The following is a 14,783-nucleotide window of genomic DNA, read 5'->3' on the forward strand; positions in this document are numbered from 1 at the left end:
GCCATGACTGCTATTACCTGTGCTGTATTGTACTTCCTTTTTTTTTTCATTTATTGGGCACCCCCCTACATCCTTGTGTAAGGTGAAGCACAGAAGCGTTTACAGCGCCCAACAGGGAAACATGCTAAGTTCATGCTTGCGTTTATGTCTCATGAGTTAAGGGCGTAGAAGCCTACTGTACTTCCTTGTTACAACTATTATTTTTAAGTGTCTCCCCAAAGTACTGTATAGGCCAAGGGTATGTATTTGATATGACTATTTTGTTGCTTTCTCTTGCAAACTTTTCCAGCTTCACCACAGGGTGTTTAGAAGTAATAGCAACACAAGTTGGTCTTTTATTTGCTGTGACAGATGTGTTTTTCTGTGTTCTACTGTAAAAGCCTTGTACAGTATCTACCTGGTATACCCTCCACATCACATCAATTCTCATAAGTATTTTTTTTTTATGAAACATTATTTGCCTATATAGAGTTGTAACTGGTTATGATACTGTTACAATTGCTCATCGAGAACTAGCTATTATATGGCTCCAAGTACGTACTGATGACATTTTACACAAACTAAAGCTTTCCAAAATTGGAGAGAAAATATGTTAAATGTTTTTGCATTTTTACAAAATGAAGAAAATGAAAACAAATGTCAACAGTAACTTTTATTGTAACATTCATCATCTGCTTAACCCCATATTTACAAGGTTTTAGGATAAGTTTCAATACTGTGAGACATGACACCCACAATACTGTACTTGCTGTAAAGTACCTGCAGAAAAGCTCTAATAATTCTCAAATACTGTAGATGTTGATTTTTTTTTTGGCCTCAAAAAAATTATGACAAAAAAGAACATATAAATTATTTTCTTTACAGAAAACAACAGTTAAAGAACATACATCAGAGAAGAATTTTCAGCTGCATGTAAATCCTTTTAAAGTTAGATTATAATAAAAGATAAAATTATCTTTCTACAATTTACATTAGAAATTACTAGTAGTTTTCACTTCCTATTATCTTTAGGATAGAATATTATCAGACTAAGATATTAATAAAGCAGTTGAACAAAATATTAGAAAATACATGTTCCCAGGAACATGGTGCTGTCAGCACACCAGTGCTTACTACAAAAGGGACATTACTTCTCTGAAATTGTCTGTCTTGGTGTCCTGATCCGTGACCCCAACCACACCTCAACTGTACAGTACACCCAACTCGTACAGAGGATTGATACCCTGTAGTTTTTCCTTTGCTTTGCATTTCATTGCCTTTAATCCAGTTTGAATAAAGTTGAATCATTCATCTATTGCAAATACTGAACAAACATGCAAACTTCACCCACAGGTACAAATCATAACAGCAATGTGCAAGACACTTCCCATTGAAAATTTCATACACAAAATATTATATACCCAGGGATGGACCCCTAGTTATGTATTTTTTCTTCCCTGTGTATTGTTGTTAGGATGAGTGAAGCTCACCTGCACCATACCACACCAGACAATGATCCCTTTATACCTCAAAGCTATGCAAGCAACGTCATTAATCATAGGTCCAATGAAAGATATATATTATGTGCATTTTTAACTAATTAATTCCATATAATATTTTCCCACTATAAACGCATACGGTAATTAATTTTGAACACTTACCCATAAACATCTATAAATACATGCAAAACTATTTACTTCTGAAGTATAAGCCTATACAGTGTTACTGAACTATAAAAACAAAGCCATACACATTCTCTTAATATATACATACAGAAATCCTGAATTTTCCCCCTCTGAATGATGACACAAGTCCATGATTTGCAGCCCAGCATAATTGTGTACTACATCTGGGGTACTATGCTCTGTACAATGTCAATAGGAACCACCAAAACAGATCCATTTACAGGGGTACTTGTGTATTTACAGGCACACAGTAGCTCATTGATCATATACAACACAAAACTGTACTGTTCTAATGTTCCAATGCACATTCTTATACAGTACTGGTATCCCTTCCAAATACAATACAGTGTATACCTAAATGTTTTACTGTACATATATCATTCAACTAAAAAAATTATTCTTTTCTTTATTTTCTTATGGAAGTATATACAGTACTGTATTTTCATGTTTGGATGGCCTGAGCCCTTTTGTCTTTCCTACTGTAACAATTCAGGCAATAAGAAAAAATGGGGACAGCAGGAATAATCATCTACTGGCTTTACCCCTCTTCCACTTTGTGTGGTGTGGATCAAGGGGCATAGAAGCCTTTAAGAAAGGGGGAAATAATAGACAAGAGTACTGTACTACAAGTCATATGTAGAAAAGTGATAGGAAAGCCCAAAGACAGCAGGTAGAAATATCAACACACCTACTCGCATCCTTAACTTGTAGATGTAGTTACAGTACAGTATATAGAACTCTGTCCTGTTGTAAGGATTCAGGTCAAACCAGCAGAACAAAAAATAATTAGTATACTGTACCTAAAGTTTGGTTTCAAATCATAACATACAATGAAAGAATGAATTTTTTTAAAGTCACAGTAGTGAATGCACTAAATACAAATAACATGTACTGTATAATATCTGTACTAATTTCACAGAGAAACTAAATATTGTCTTATAGTAAATGAAGTCAGTACAATAAATAATAATAATCATCTTACTTTCTGCTTTTGAAATTTAGGTGTAACATATAATTATGTCTTTGTACTTAATCAAGAATGCCTCAACCAACAACCAGATTTGAACATACTGTAGTTTCCTCTTTAATAGCCAAATACATGTCAACACTGGTCTTTTTTGTGAATGCAGGAAATGTCATAAATGTCATACAAATTTTTTTTTAAAAGTACATCATACCTCAGATACAGAACTGTAGGAAAACTTCTATATACAGCCTACTGTTTATACAACATTACAGTATAAAATTAGGCAATCTTGAGAGGCTTGTAACCTTAACCAAACAGAAAACCTAACTTTTTTATTTACAAGATTTGAGAATATTGAAAGTGATGAGAAAATGCAGCACGTGTCACCCCACTTTAGGCATCAAATTCTGAATCCTCACATTGGACTTGTACAAAAACGGTTCTTGTTTACCTAATCTTAACAGCCTCTCGAGATTGCTTTACAGCATTGTGACAACCATTAGACCTTAAAATCCTTAATTAACATTAACACTTTATAAGACATACCTGTAATTTACAAGTGTCGTGATTGCACAAATTACCATTAAGCAGTTTGGTCTCAGAAAAAGTCATGCAATTTTTTGGTGACTAATAAATTCAAACAAATGTGTGACTGTAGTAAACAGCAAGTGTCAAACATCATATGGTATATTAAAAGTGTACTATAAATGAAACAATACAAAATTCATAAAATCCTCCCAATTTTAATAAATAATAAATGTAAGTGCTTCATCCTGGTATAGACCCTAACTTCTTCTAATAAAGATAGTACTGTAGAATACACGATCTCCAATCCAATAACTAAAAATCTAAAATAATATATCCAAAATATAAAAACCTGCCAAACCGTGACTTGAGTTTCAACAGATCGTTAGTCGGGGCCATATGCTACCATCTCTATTTTGAATTTAAGGCAGTTTGTTCTGTTCTTTTCTCACTCATTTTTGTGGTTTTTGCTCTTATTCTGCCCTTTTAATGTTGTCCAATGTGCATCCAAGGGACAGTACCAAGTGTAATGATGCAAAGAGGAAGCATATTACACTAGCCATGATGCAGAAGGTTGAAATTCTACATAAATTAAGTAATGGCAAGTAGGTGTGTAACCTGAGGAAACATGAAAAACTTAGTACAAGTATTATGCTGAGAGTGATCCAAATAGGGCACTGCAAAGTGTAGAACCATGCACGATCAGCTGATCCTGATAAGTTTGTTTATGACTAGTGTGAGCAATACGATAATGAAAACATACCTATTCCTGGGCTAAATTTGTTTTAAAGGCTATAAACTTTCACCATAGGTTGAATATCTTTGCATTATACTGTATATATATAGTATATAACATTTTATTAACTACATCCAGTATGCAAAACAACTAATGAGGTTATGAAATGGTCAGACCACAATCTGGACTCATTGGAAAAACTGTCATCTGTAATTACACCACCACTTTTTCCCAAGGAATTTGGGCTGGAGACCTTGTACTGTAGAATATTAGAGATTAGTGAAATGCTTTTTCAACAGCACTAAATCAATGCCAATGACTTTTCCCCAGAGCAATATTTATGTATTATTATTATTTCTCAGACTAAAAAAATATTCAAGGACATAGATATGGTACTATCTGTCTGTCTGTCAGTCCATATACTGTACGTACATACCGGTATGAACAGTTTCTGCACAGTAACAAAAGCTATATAGAGTGAACTGCCACCATCCTTCAGAATCATACAGTACATATATTCATTAGAAACGGTTGATGATCCCTAGTAATTTTCATCTCAGTTGGGGGATCAGCCAGTCCACTGGGGATACCAGCTTAAACTGTATTCCAAAATATATCAGACACAACTGCTCGGACATGGATAGGTTTTGTTTATGTTCCTGAAAATTATATATATATAAACTATATTTTTTCTTCTTTCCCTTTGGTCTTCACCCTCATACTGTTATATACTGTACAATAAAAGTTAGGTCTTCCTATCATTCATTATACTGTATTAACCATTTTATAAAAGATGCTTGAAGATTAAGGCACTCAAAAGTTACACAACATAGCGGACTGTTTAAAATCACATCGAACACTTTTTAGATTGTGATTCACGACTGTACACCAAACTTCCCTGGACAATACAATAACCTATCAAGAATACACACCCAAGCTACCCTTCCACTATGGCAGTCATATTTCTCATATACTGTACGTACAGTCATATTCACTTCTAAAAGATATTAATATATCTACAGTGCAATTCCGTTTATCCAAACTCATCGGGACCAATGATGATTCAGAAACCTGGACGTACTTACAGCCTACAAGAACAAGCAATAATTAACATTAGGTCAAAATCTGGTTGAATGATACCGTGATTCACTGGGAAGGGGAAAAAACTGGCCTATGAGACAGCAGCATGCTGCCATTGTTACATGTAATGAAACTGTAAAAGTTGTGGAATAATCATGACAATACTTTAATGCGGCTTGGAAATAAAGAAAATATAATAATGTATAACACTAATAAAATAAAAAAAATGAAGAGCAAGGGTGTGTATGTTTGTGGAGTGAATGTACATGTGGAGGCAGTGGGCTGTAACTGCGTCACTGACCCACCAGCTGGCCACGCTCCCTCACCCCGATGTGATGTCATGATACACACACGTCTCAGAGAAAGCTGGGTGAATGCTCGGCTGAACTGCATCGCATCATCGAGAGGATGGTTTGAGTGTGGGAGGAGCTATTTTTTTTTACATAAAATAAGTGCTATTATATTTTATGATAGGCTATAAATCAATTTTATTGTTTATTATAACATGAAATTAGAGCAAACACCTTCCACCAACCAAAAAGCCCAGCACATTGTAAACAAAGTGGTTAAAGAGCTACTGGTGGCAGACATGTGAACCAATGATTTTGGTTGCATTCGGACTGTTGGACTAAATTAAAATTTTTACCGAACGGGACCAAAGGGAACAAAGTTCGGATACCTGAAAGATTCATAGGATAGTTGGAATTAGGATGAGAGGAACTGCACTGTATTGAATCAAACTAAAAAAAATATTACTATAGTAGCTGTCAATGGAAATTCCCAAAGTGATTGTAGTGACAGTAATACCATAATATAATATCCAAGACACAATACCAACTGGGAATTATTTGACTATTGCAGCATACTACACACACACACATACTTACAGTAGATACAACTGTCACATAGTCTTTGTAAATGTGTGAACTTTCTCAAGTCATTGCCTTGTTGGTAAGTTAATCTCCCGAGCATCATATTAAATGCCTTCCAGTTCTTTAATGTGTGGTGGCTCTGTGAGTAATGTATCTGTAATTCAAAAGATGCTTATTTAAGGGTTGATAAAACATAATTGCAATGCTCTCACACAAACGGTAAATGCCTACATTGGAAGCCTCTTTAATGCAAATACCTCAATACCTAATTGATGTACAGTATTTCAAAGAACTTCAGATAAAGAAAAGATTACTCTTCTTTATGCATATTTTTGTCTGGAAACATAACAAAACATTAGCATTTGGAAACTAAACATGATATTTGTAATTTTCTTAAAAGTAATACGACCAACTTGCTTTATATTGTCCTAAATAGTGGCTACCTGTACTATGAATGCCCATCTAAGAGAGTGAATTCTTGCTTCCCGAATAAAGTTTTTTACCTTTAACTCTCACCCACTTTCCTGCGGGGTGGATGAAGGGGTATAAAAGCCTCATACAAAAGGGATATAAGATGGAAGAGTGGTTCAGTACATGACAGGTGTAGAAAGTGATATGAAATGGCAAAGATTCAAGACATTATACTTGAGAGAAAACAACTCAGAAGATTACATTGGCTATAGTCTGATGAAACTTGCCTAGGCTATGAGTTGTTTGGAGGGGAGGTTTTGCAGAGGTCTTTATGATAACTCAAGGCCCGTTTGAAATCTAGCTTGCAAATAAGCTCCTTAACTGACTCATTCTTCACAAGAGGTAGAGGCCATGTAGAGTGTCTCAAAAAAGTATCTGTCCACACTGTGAGAAACCACGGATGATAGATAGTGGGACATGCATCTACTTTGGTATTGCATTTAGTTTAACGTAACTAATGCAATGTGTAATTATTTCAGTGTAATTAATATGATGTTTGATTACCAAATGTAGTAGGATCAGTATACCAAAGAGGCACGCATACCAACCCATCCGGGACATCATGAGTTGAGTGTAGCATTTCAGAAGTCATCGGACCAATCCTGACAGATACTTTTTGAGATACTGTACCTGTCCAATGCTGTACTGAGCAATCAATATACTCTTCTACTGGCTATGAAAACACAATGACCCACATTATTCACATCTATAGTGTTCTTCTGTAAATACTTTTTCTTGTCCTTAATTTTTCAATAACTAAATAATGTAGATCAGATGAATTTATCAAAGGCTTTAATTATAATGAATAGAAAATTTTAAATTTTGTATTCTCTTAAAACTATAGGCTGGTTTCTTAAATCTTTAAAAAACCATCTGCATTTTTTAGTTCATTCTCTTTACATTAAGCACACAATGTCTTAATTTTTGCCCTTTTTTGTAGGGGAAACAGCTGCATCAGATGTCAGAGGAGTTGGAAGAACATATTGCAGTTGCTGGCCGGGAGAATACACAGTTGTGTAAACATATCCGGGGTAGCGGAACACGCCTGATGATAATCCTCCTAATGCTCCCAGTGGTGCTTGGGACTGATTACCAATACCCTGCTGGAGGACCATTCCACCTGGAACAGCCAGGGCTCCCTGGGCTTGCCCAGAGTTGTAGGCTGTTGGGGATATACAAAGAATTGTTACTAGTTTTATAATGATTGACAATAAATGCTCTTAATGTAATACTGTAGTTTCTCACCAACCGCCGATTTGCCATATGCGAATTTCGGGTATCCACGGTTTTTACTTTGTACAGGTATTAGCTGTTTAGCAATTATTTTATTTTTCCATTCACCTACCTATCCACTACAGGCAACCCCCATGATATGGAATCCAGGGTTACAGAAATCCAGTCTTCCGGAATTTTGAAATTACATTATGTATGACCCCAAAATTTGCAATATGGGGAAAAAAAAACTTGCCCTTATGGAATTCTGGTAAATCTAAAAAAAAAAATTTCAAACATAAAAACCACGATATATAACAAAGAAACTAGTGGAAATTATAAAATTTATTTCGTGTGAATTCTGGGGGTAGCTACAAGACAGTTGGAGGGCGGCTCACTTCCCCAGCAGCCAGCATCACCACAACAATGGTGCTGCTCAGTTTGAATTCTTTCCCCAGCTTGTGTTCAGTTATGTATCTGTGTTACTGTGTACCCTTATTCAAGATGAGTGGAAAAAGACCCACAAGTTCAAGTGTATTAATGAGGTAACTCCCAGTAAGTCCTATTGCACCACCCCATCTCACCATCACCTGTGCATTTATTTTCATGTTACATCATGAATGAATCATTGTATGTCAATTTTCATTCATATAATTGTGTGCATGCATTACGTTTTTGAGCCACAAGAAATTTCCATAGAAATGCATCTCAACTTATATAATGGGAGTCAATGGAAAAAATGGGGTCACAATGCAAAATTTCACAACGCAGAAAGATTTTCAGGAGTGAAACCATTCCGTAAACCGGAGAATGCCTATATTATATAATCATGAGTAATATAAAAAAAAGTGGAAATAACAAAATAAAGTGGTGCCAAATAAATACCGAATGTATTATGTCTTCTGGCCCACACAGAGATCGTGGCAACGTTGGACTTTCCAGGTTGACATTAAACCACTTGGAGAGGAAAAAGCTATAAAAGATACTACCTATGAATCAGCCAACCTGAATCTGAGAAATGATTTTACTAATTATTATCTAGCTTTTTCAGCAAAAACCAGAGGGAGTACATATCTACTGTAGGTTTGTAATTAGAAAACTACTACAGGTTGTACCTCTCTAGTCCGGCAACCTCGGGACCTGACCGGTGCTGGACCATGGAAATTCACCCTTTTCCTGGATAGATAGTGACTTGTGCTTATGCTTGGAAGCACTAGCACCACTTTCTCTACATCATGGTCTCTTTGAAGACATATTAAAGGGTTAAATGTCGTATAGTAGCTTCTCAAATTTCGCGAGTTTTTAATTCAACGTATTTTATTGGAACACACACACACACACAAAAAAAAAAAAAATAAAAATTTTGAAGGCGGAAACTTGAATTTCGACGGGTTTGAACGTCCCGCCAACGTGCATAATCATGTAAACAGCATCATTTCTCTTATGTACAAAAGATTCATTATTGTTTATTACTGAATGTCTATTTTATTGAATTAATGTTTATGTGTGCAAAATGAGCAATACAATTCATTAATAATACGTAGAATATTAAAACACACGAGGAAATGACACAGCATTGTTTTCGTTGATTACAAAACCAGTGACTGACTGGTTCTACGTATAAAACTGAAGAAAATAAGACCTTGGTTGTAGCTGTAGTAAAATTAATATGGTTGTTTTAAGTAATGTTATTTAATGTTAATAAATGGAACAATAGAAGTACCTAACGATAACGGTAAAGAAAAAAGAGAGATCGCGTATGTAAGTGCGCACACGTGAAAACATATCGTCATTACTTTACATAAGAATATGAAAGCAACACTTATTTACTGTTCATATATATTTTAATTAATGTTTCTGAATTTGTTTTTATTGAATTAATGTTTGTGTGTGCAAAATTAACAATACAATCTATTAATAATACGTGGAATATTAAAACACACGATGAGACGAGACGGCTGCCGGCATTGTTTTTGTTAAAGCTTACAAAACCAGTGACTGATTGGTTCTACATATAAAACTGAAGAAAATAAGACCCTGATTGTAGCTGGAGTAAAATTAATGTAAAAAAATTATATGGTTGTTTGAAGTACCTGTAATGTTATTTAATGTTAATAAATGGAACAATATAAGTAGCTAACCATTAATGGTAAAAAAAAAAGTGAGACTGCGAGTATGTAAGTGCGTGCATGTGAAAACATATCGTCATTACTCTACATAAGAATATGAAAGCAACACTTATTTACTGCTCATATATAGTGAAGGGTTAAATGTTGTACTCTGTATAGACAAGCAGAGAGAGAGAGCAGCCGAACTGCCGGATGTAAACAAACCTTAATTTCCGCAGCTTTGTTGTTGTTTTTTTTTATGGGGATTAGCCCAACCGGGCATAGGTCACCGACCCACATTGGGGCCTGAGGGGCAATAATTTAATACTTCTGTAATAATAATAATAATAATAATTCTGATAAGTAAAAAAAAAAAAGAAGAAGAAAAAAAAGCTGCCTATCTACCTATTGGACAAACTAAAATCGTTCCGGACCACGGGAGTTTCCGGACCACAGAATGCCGGACTAGAGAGGTACAACCTGTATATGTATTATAGGGGCATGCTACCAGCGTGCCACCAACCAACCCAGGCCATGACTACACTTGTGTTTACTTTGACTTTGAACAATGCAATCTGTTTACTATATTGTACAGGTATTGCTCTGTATATTGACGATCGCTGTGCATCCCTATTGCCGTGAATCGGTGTTACTGTTGTGACTTTGGTGTGTTATTGAGCACTGTTCATTATCCTGTACTATTGTGTAGTAGAGTGATTGCTCCTTCCTCCTCCACTTTTGTTGGCTAACTGCAGACCAGGTAAGAACTGTTTACTGTATTCCCTTTATGTTTTTGATCTGATGATAATTTTTTTCTTTTGTTTGCACATTTTGTATGAACAAATGTATGTGCATGAACAGAGTAAAGAAAATTAAGAAAATTATGAGTTAAACAATAACATAGCTCACAGCTCAGCCTCACCCACTGTGAGTGCTACTGGGTGGCCAGTTGGAGACTCCGCGACAAAATTACTGTGCGTGCCATCTCCACAGACCGTATCGTAGTGTTGCCGAAGCATATTGTACTGCATACAAGTTCAGTACTGTATTGTATAGCGTCCCAAAACATAACATTCCATGCCCTGTAGCAACAGCTGAACCCTTTAAACGTTGCCAAACTTTAAATTTCGAGTGCCTGGCAGTGCTGCTTAAGCAGACGGACCTGTAGAGCTTAAGAACAAAGAATCAGATTTTTTCTCAGAAATTGACTTATATTTTTAGTAAACAATTCCATATGAACTTTTATTTCTGAGCTTGAGTTGCCTTAGCCAGATATGGTATTGAAGACTATCTACAGGAGGAAGTTCCCTCACTGGTATACAGTACAGTAGTACATATATTTAGTGAGTATGCATGTTAACAAACATGATTAGAACTGTTTAATCACAAACTCTTGCTTAACAGTAAGGAATAAAAGAATAAGTTAGAGAAACAATTCCTTAGGTTTTGCAAGAGGAATTACAGTAAACCAACTTTCATTTTGTCTATTCATGACATATTTTTCTATGGCCTTTAAGAATAGTTCAGTAAGAAGTGAAAAACCTACCATATGGTTGTTGTGGTTTTTGGGTATATATCACAGCTGTCCCTGGAGCAGTATAGTTGTAGTGTGTATATCCAGGATAAAGTTTCAGGGCTGCTAAAGGTGGTGGTGACCCAGGAGGAGGGGGAGGAGGTGAATTTTCGCTGTTGTCATCTCTGTTATACTGTTAGGTAAAAAAAATATATATATATATTAATAATAATTACATACAGTACTACATTTTCATTATGAACTGGCTGCTGATCATAAAGGTGAATTCAACTTATGTTTGGGGCAGTTTAAACTTTTCCTGTATGGTTTATGAATGTATAAAAACTATGGATCCAACCTCAGTTATTCTCTAAAGTTTAATACATCTATATCCATTATCAAAGTCCCTCTTGTGTCCTCTTTCCTGCATGGCTTAAACTACAATAATGTCAGACTCTTCGAAACCCAATCTTCACAAATCTTTCTTGGGCCTTCTACCGCGAGAGCTTCAGTGGAAACCCTGAAAATAATTTATCTGTGCTCCCTCTGTATTATAAAATAACAACTTGCTGAACACATCTGAAACTTATTGACCTATTTGGTACCACAATCACAGTGTGCAAGCTACAGCTGTTCCTGGCATATGATGCCCTTTGTAACATAAAATTTTCAAGAGAATAACTAACTTTCTTACACTAAAAATTTACAAATATAGTGGATGGATCACAAGTAAATGTTTTAGAGAGAGAATTATGGTGGTGCCACATTGTGTATGGCACCAATTCAGCTGCAAACATGAAATTTATTGGTGGGGCAATGAGACATGACTATGCTGTCACAGCAGCCTTTGCTGAGAAGCTTAAGGTTCTTGTGCAAGCAGAATGACACACACTACAACAGGTGTTTAATATGGATGAAATTGGTTTTGTTTGGATACAGTATGTATGACACAGAGAACATGTATATTGATGGAGATGTGGGTTTCAGGTATCAAGGCTCTGAAGGACTACTTAACTCTAATAAACAAGTCCTAGAGTACATACCAATTTAATTATCTTGACTTTGACCTTGCGTTTCTTGCGCAATTTCTTTTCTTTGCGCTTGACAGTAGGTGGAGGAGGTGAATGTATCTCTTCCCCTCCTGACGGTGAGGTACCTTCTCCTGGCAAAATCCCATCAGCAAATTTAACAGCCTTTGGTCGATAATCCTCTCGGTATCTGTAGGGAATGAGTATAATTTCTAAAGTTGTAATTTAATAAATTATATTAGAAAATACTGAACAGGAAAGCCTCCGATAACAACGATTCACATTTAAGAACCTGGTTAATTTAGGACCCAATTCAATTTACACCATTATTTTCTTCTTATTTATGACAAAAATATTATAAAAAATAAAGTAATACATTTTCACATAAATAATAACTAAATCCCAATATGTATTTAAAAAAAAAAAAAAAACGCCTTGTGCGTGGAGGCCGCCGGGCTTGTGAGTGGTGACGCCAGCATCACTAGTATAAACAGTTGCAGCTGGCGGGCCCTTTGTTTTCACGCATCTGAACAGGAAAAGGAGAAAAAACATTCTCAGGTTTCTTACGGCATTTTTTGTGTTCCTATTCAACATGAGCAAGAGAGTGAGTGATGGTAGTGCTGGTTCAAAAGCTTACAGAAAGTGTATAAGTTTAGCTGAGAAACTAGATGTGTTAAAACGATATGAAAAAGATGAAAGGTCTGTGGATATTAAGGTGCTCCTCTACTTACGAATGAGTTAAGTTCCTGAGGCTTGTTTGTAAGTCCAACTTTACTCTTGTAGAAACCAAACATATTGTAAAAAATGAAAAGATTATGGATATTTAGTACAGCTATACCCTTTAATACAGCCTTAAAACCTGGCTCACTCTTCTCTTAGGTAATGTTTGTTCTATCTGGAATTTTCTTCAAAATAATCCAGTCTCATTCACATTAAACACCTGTTCTGGCAGGTAACCCCCCTCAGTGATGATGTATGTATCTCTGAACGTTTGTAAGTTGAACATTCTTAAGTAGAGGAGCACCTGTATATGGAGCAAGCAATGTACATATTTTCTGAAGTGGATCCATTAAGTGAACAAAGCATTAAAATTAACAGGGATGTTAAAAACACATATGACCTCTATATAAAGAAGTATAATGAGAAAAGAAAGCGGCTGTAAAAGGTTCTTTCAACAGCTTTATTATTAAAAGGGCTAAACCATCAACTTTAGCTACACCATCAAATTCAGCATCATAAGCAACTTCAGGTTCAGTAACAGTTTCAGCAACAGCTATGGAAAGCTTCAGCTTCAACCAGAGTTGAAACTGATTGATGAAACCAGCTGAGTAAAAACTCGCGCAACATTCATTGGCTGTCCTTATGTTTTAAACTTTACCACCATTTGTGAGTCGATTTTTTGTTTTACATTAGTAAGTATTATTTAAAACATATATGAACAGTAATAAGTGTTGCTTTCATATTCTTATGGAGAGAAATGACGATGTTTTCAGATATATACACACATACGTTGGCATTCCCAATCTATTTCAGCTTTTTCTTTTCCCTAGGAGGGTGCCCTGACTGTAATGGTAATCATTTCTATCAATATACATTAGTTTTTGTCACACTGGTATATTTTGTTCGCGTGTCTGCCCAACGCAACAAAAACAATAACAAAGAGTCTACACGAGGTTCGCCATGGACCCAGTTACAACAGCTGAGGCCTTGCAGGATTGTGCAACAGCTCTTCAATTGTTGAAGCAAGCGAGGCATCAGCAAAAGCTAAAGAAAAGACAATGGGTGTGCCGTGAAGTTTGTTTATAAGTAGCGGTGGCTGGTTGGTCAAAGAAGACCCTGAATAATGATTGATTTATTAATGAAAAAAAGAAAAGAAAGAAAAAAAAATGTTAAAGTGACAAATAAATAAAAAGATGTCACCATTTTATGTGTATTTGCCCGTCTTATAAGCAGAAGTATTTATATAAATGGGTTAATTACATTAGACTTGCATAAATATCACCCACTATAACTTTCCACTAGCTATCAGGCTCATGTTCAGAGCACGTGATAAGGTGTGTCCACGGGAAGTCACATCACTTAGTGCTGAGCTAAATGATTAAGTGACCGGCTCTCTGGCCACCTATTGCGGGCAGTAGTTTGATAACCCTGACTAGAGGAAGACGTTATTTAGAGCCATCGTGGATGGTTCCGTCTTCCCTTGAGGGAGGACGTCGGATAAATTCCGTTCTCCCGAGCTATTTAACATAGCCTCCGTGCTCATTTAACAGTCATAGCTACAGTGATTAAGTTACGGTGATAATCCTTTTTGAAAGTGTACATAGAAAACTTTTATAATAAATACAAACAAAGGAACATATTGGATTTCACTACAGAAGATCCAATAAACTTTGATTTATATTTTAGTATGTCTAAAATATAAGGTAACGTGCTTCAAGAGTGATTGTTACAAGTGGTGACAACCCAGGAAGGTTGTTACATATATGACAGTTTCACAAGTAACTGTTATATACACACTAACAGTCACCTCAACAGATACACAATTGGTAAAGGTAGAGATATTATGTTCTCCCCATTACTGCGGCATACTGTTACATCTGTTAATAA

The 14,783-nt window shown here is 35.7% G+C and overlaps 1 protein-coding gene across 2 annotated transcripts in view; it reads right to left on the minus strand.

The window, feature by feature from the left end:
• Positions 1-639: 639 nt before the first annotated feature.
• Positions 640-14,783, minus strand: part of LOC121879913 (serine/arginine repetitive matrix protein 2-like) — a 97,018-nt gene continuing 82,874 nt past the window's right edge. For both annotated transcript variants that reach the window (XM_042386710.1, XM_042386711.1), the window contains 3 exons: positions 12,192-12,366; positions 11,182-11,341; positions 640-7,477 (listed from right to left, as the gene is read on the minus strand). In XM_042386710.1, the coding sequence (XP_042242644.1) occupies positions 7,233-7,477; positions 11,182-11,341; positions 12,192-12,366 (580 nt within the window). In that variant the 3' untranslated portion in view covers positions 640-7,232. The remainder of the gene's footprint in view (positions 7,478-11,181; positions 11,342-12,191; positions 12,367-14,783) is intronic.

The sequence above is a fragment of the Homarus americanus genome, unplaced genomic scaffold (genome assembly GCF_018991925.1).
Source record: "Homarus americanus isolate GMGI-L3 unplaced genomic scaffold, GMGI_Hamer_2.0 scaffold29478, whole genome shotgun sequence".
Lineage (NCBI taxonomy): Eukaryota > Metazoa > Arthropoda > Malacostraca > Decapoda > Nephropidae > Homarus > Homarus americanus.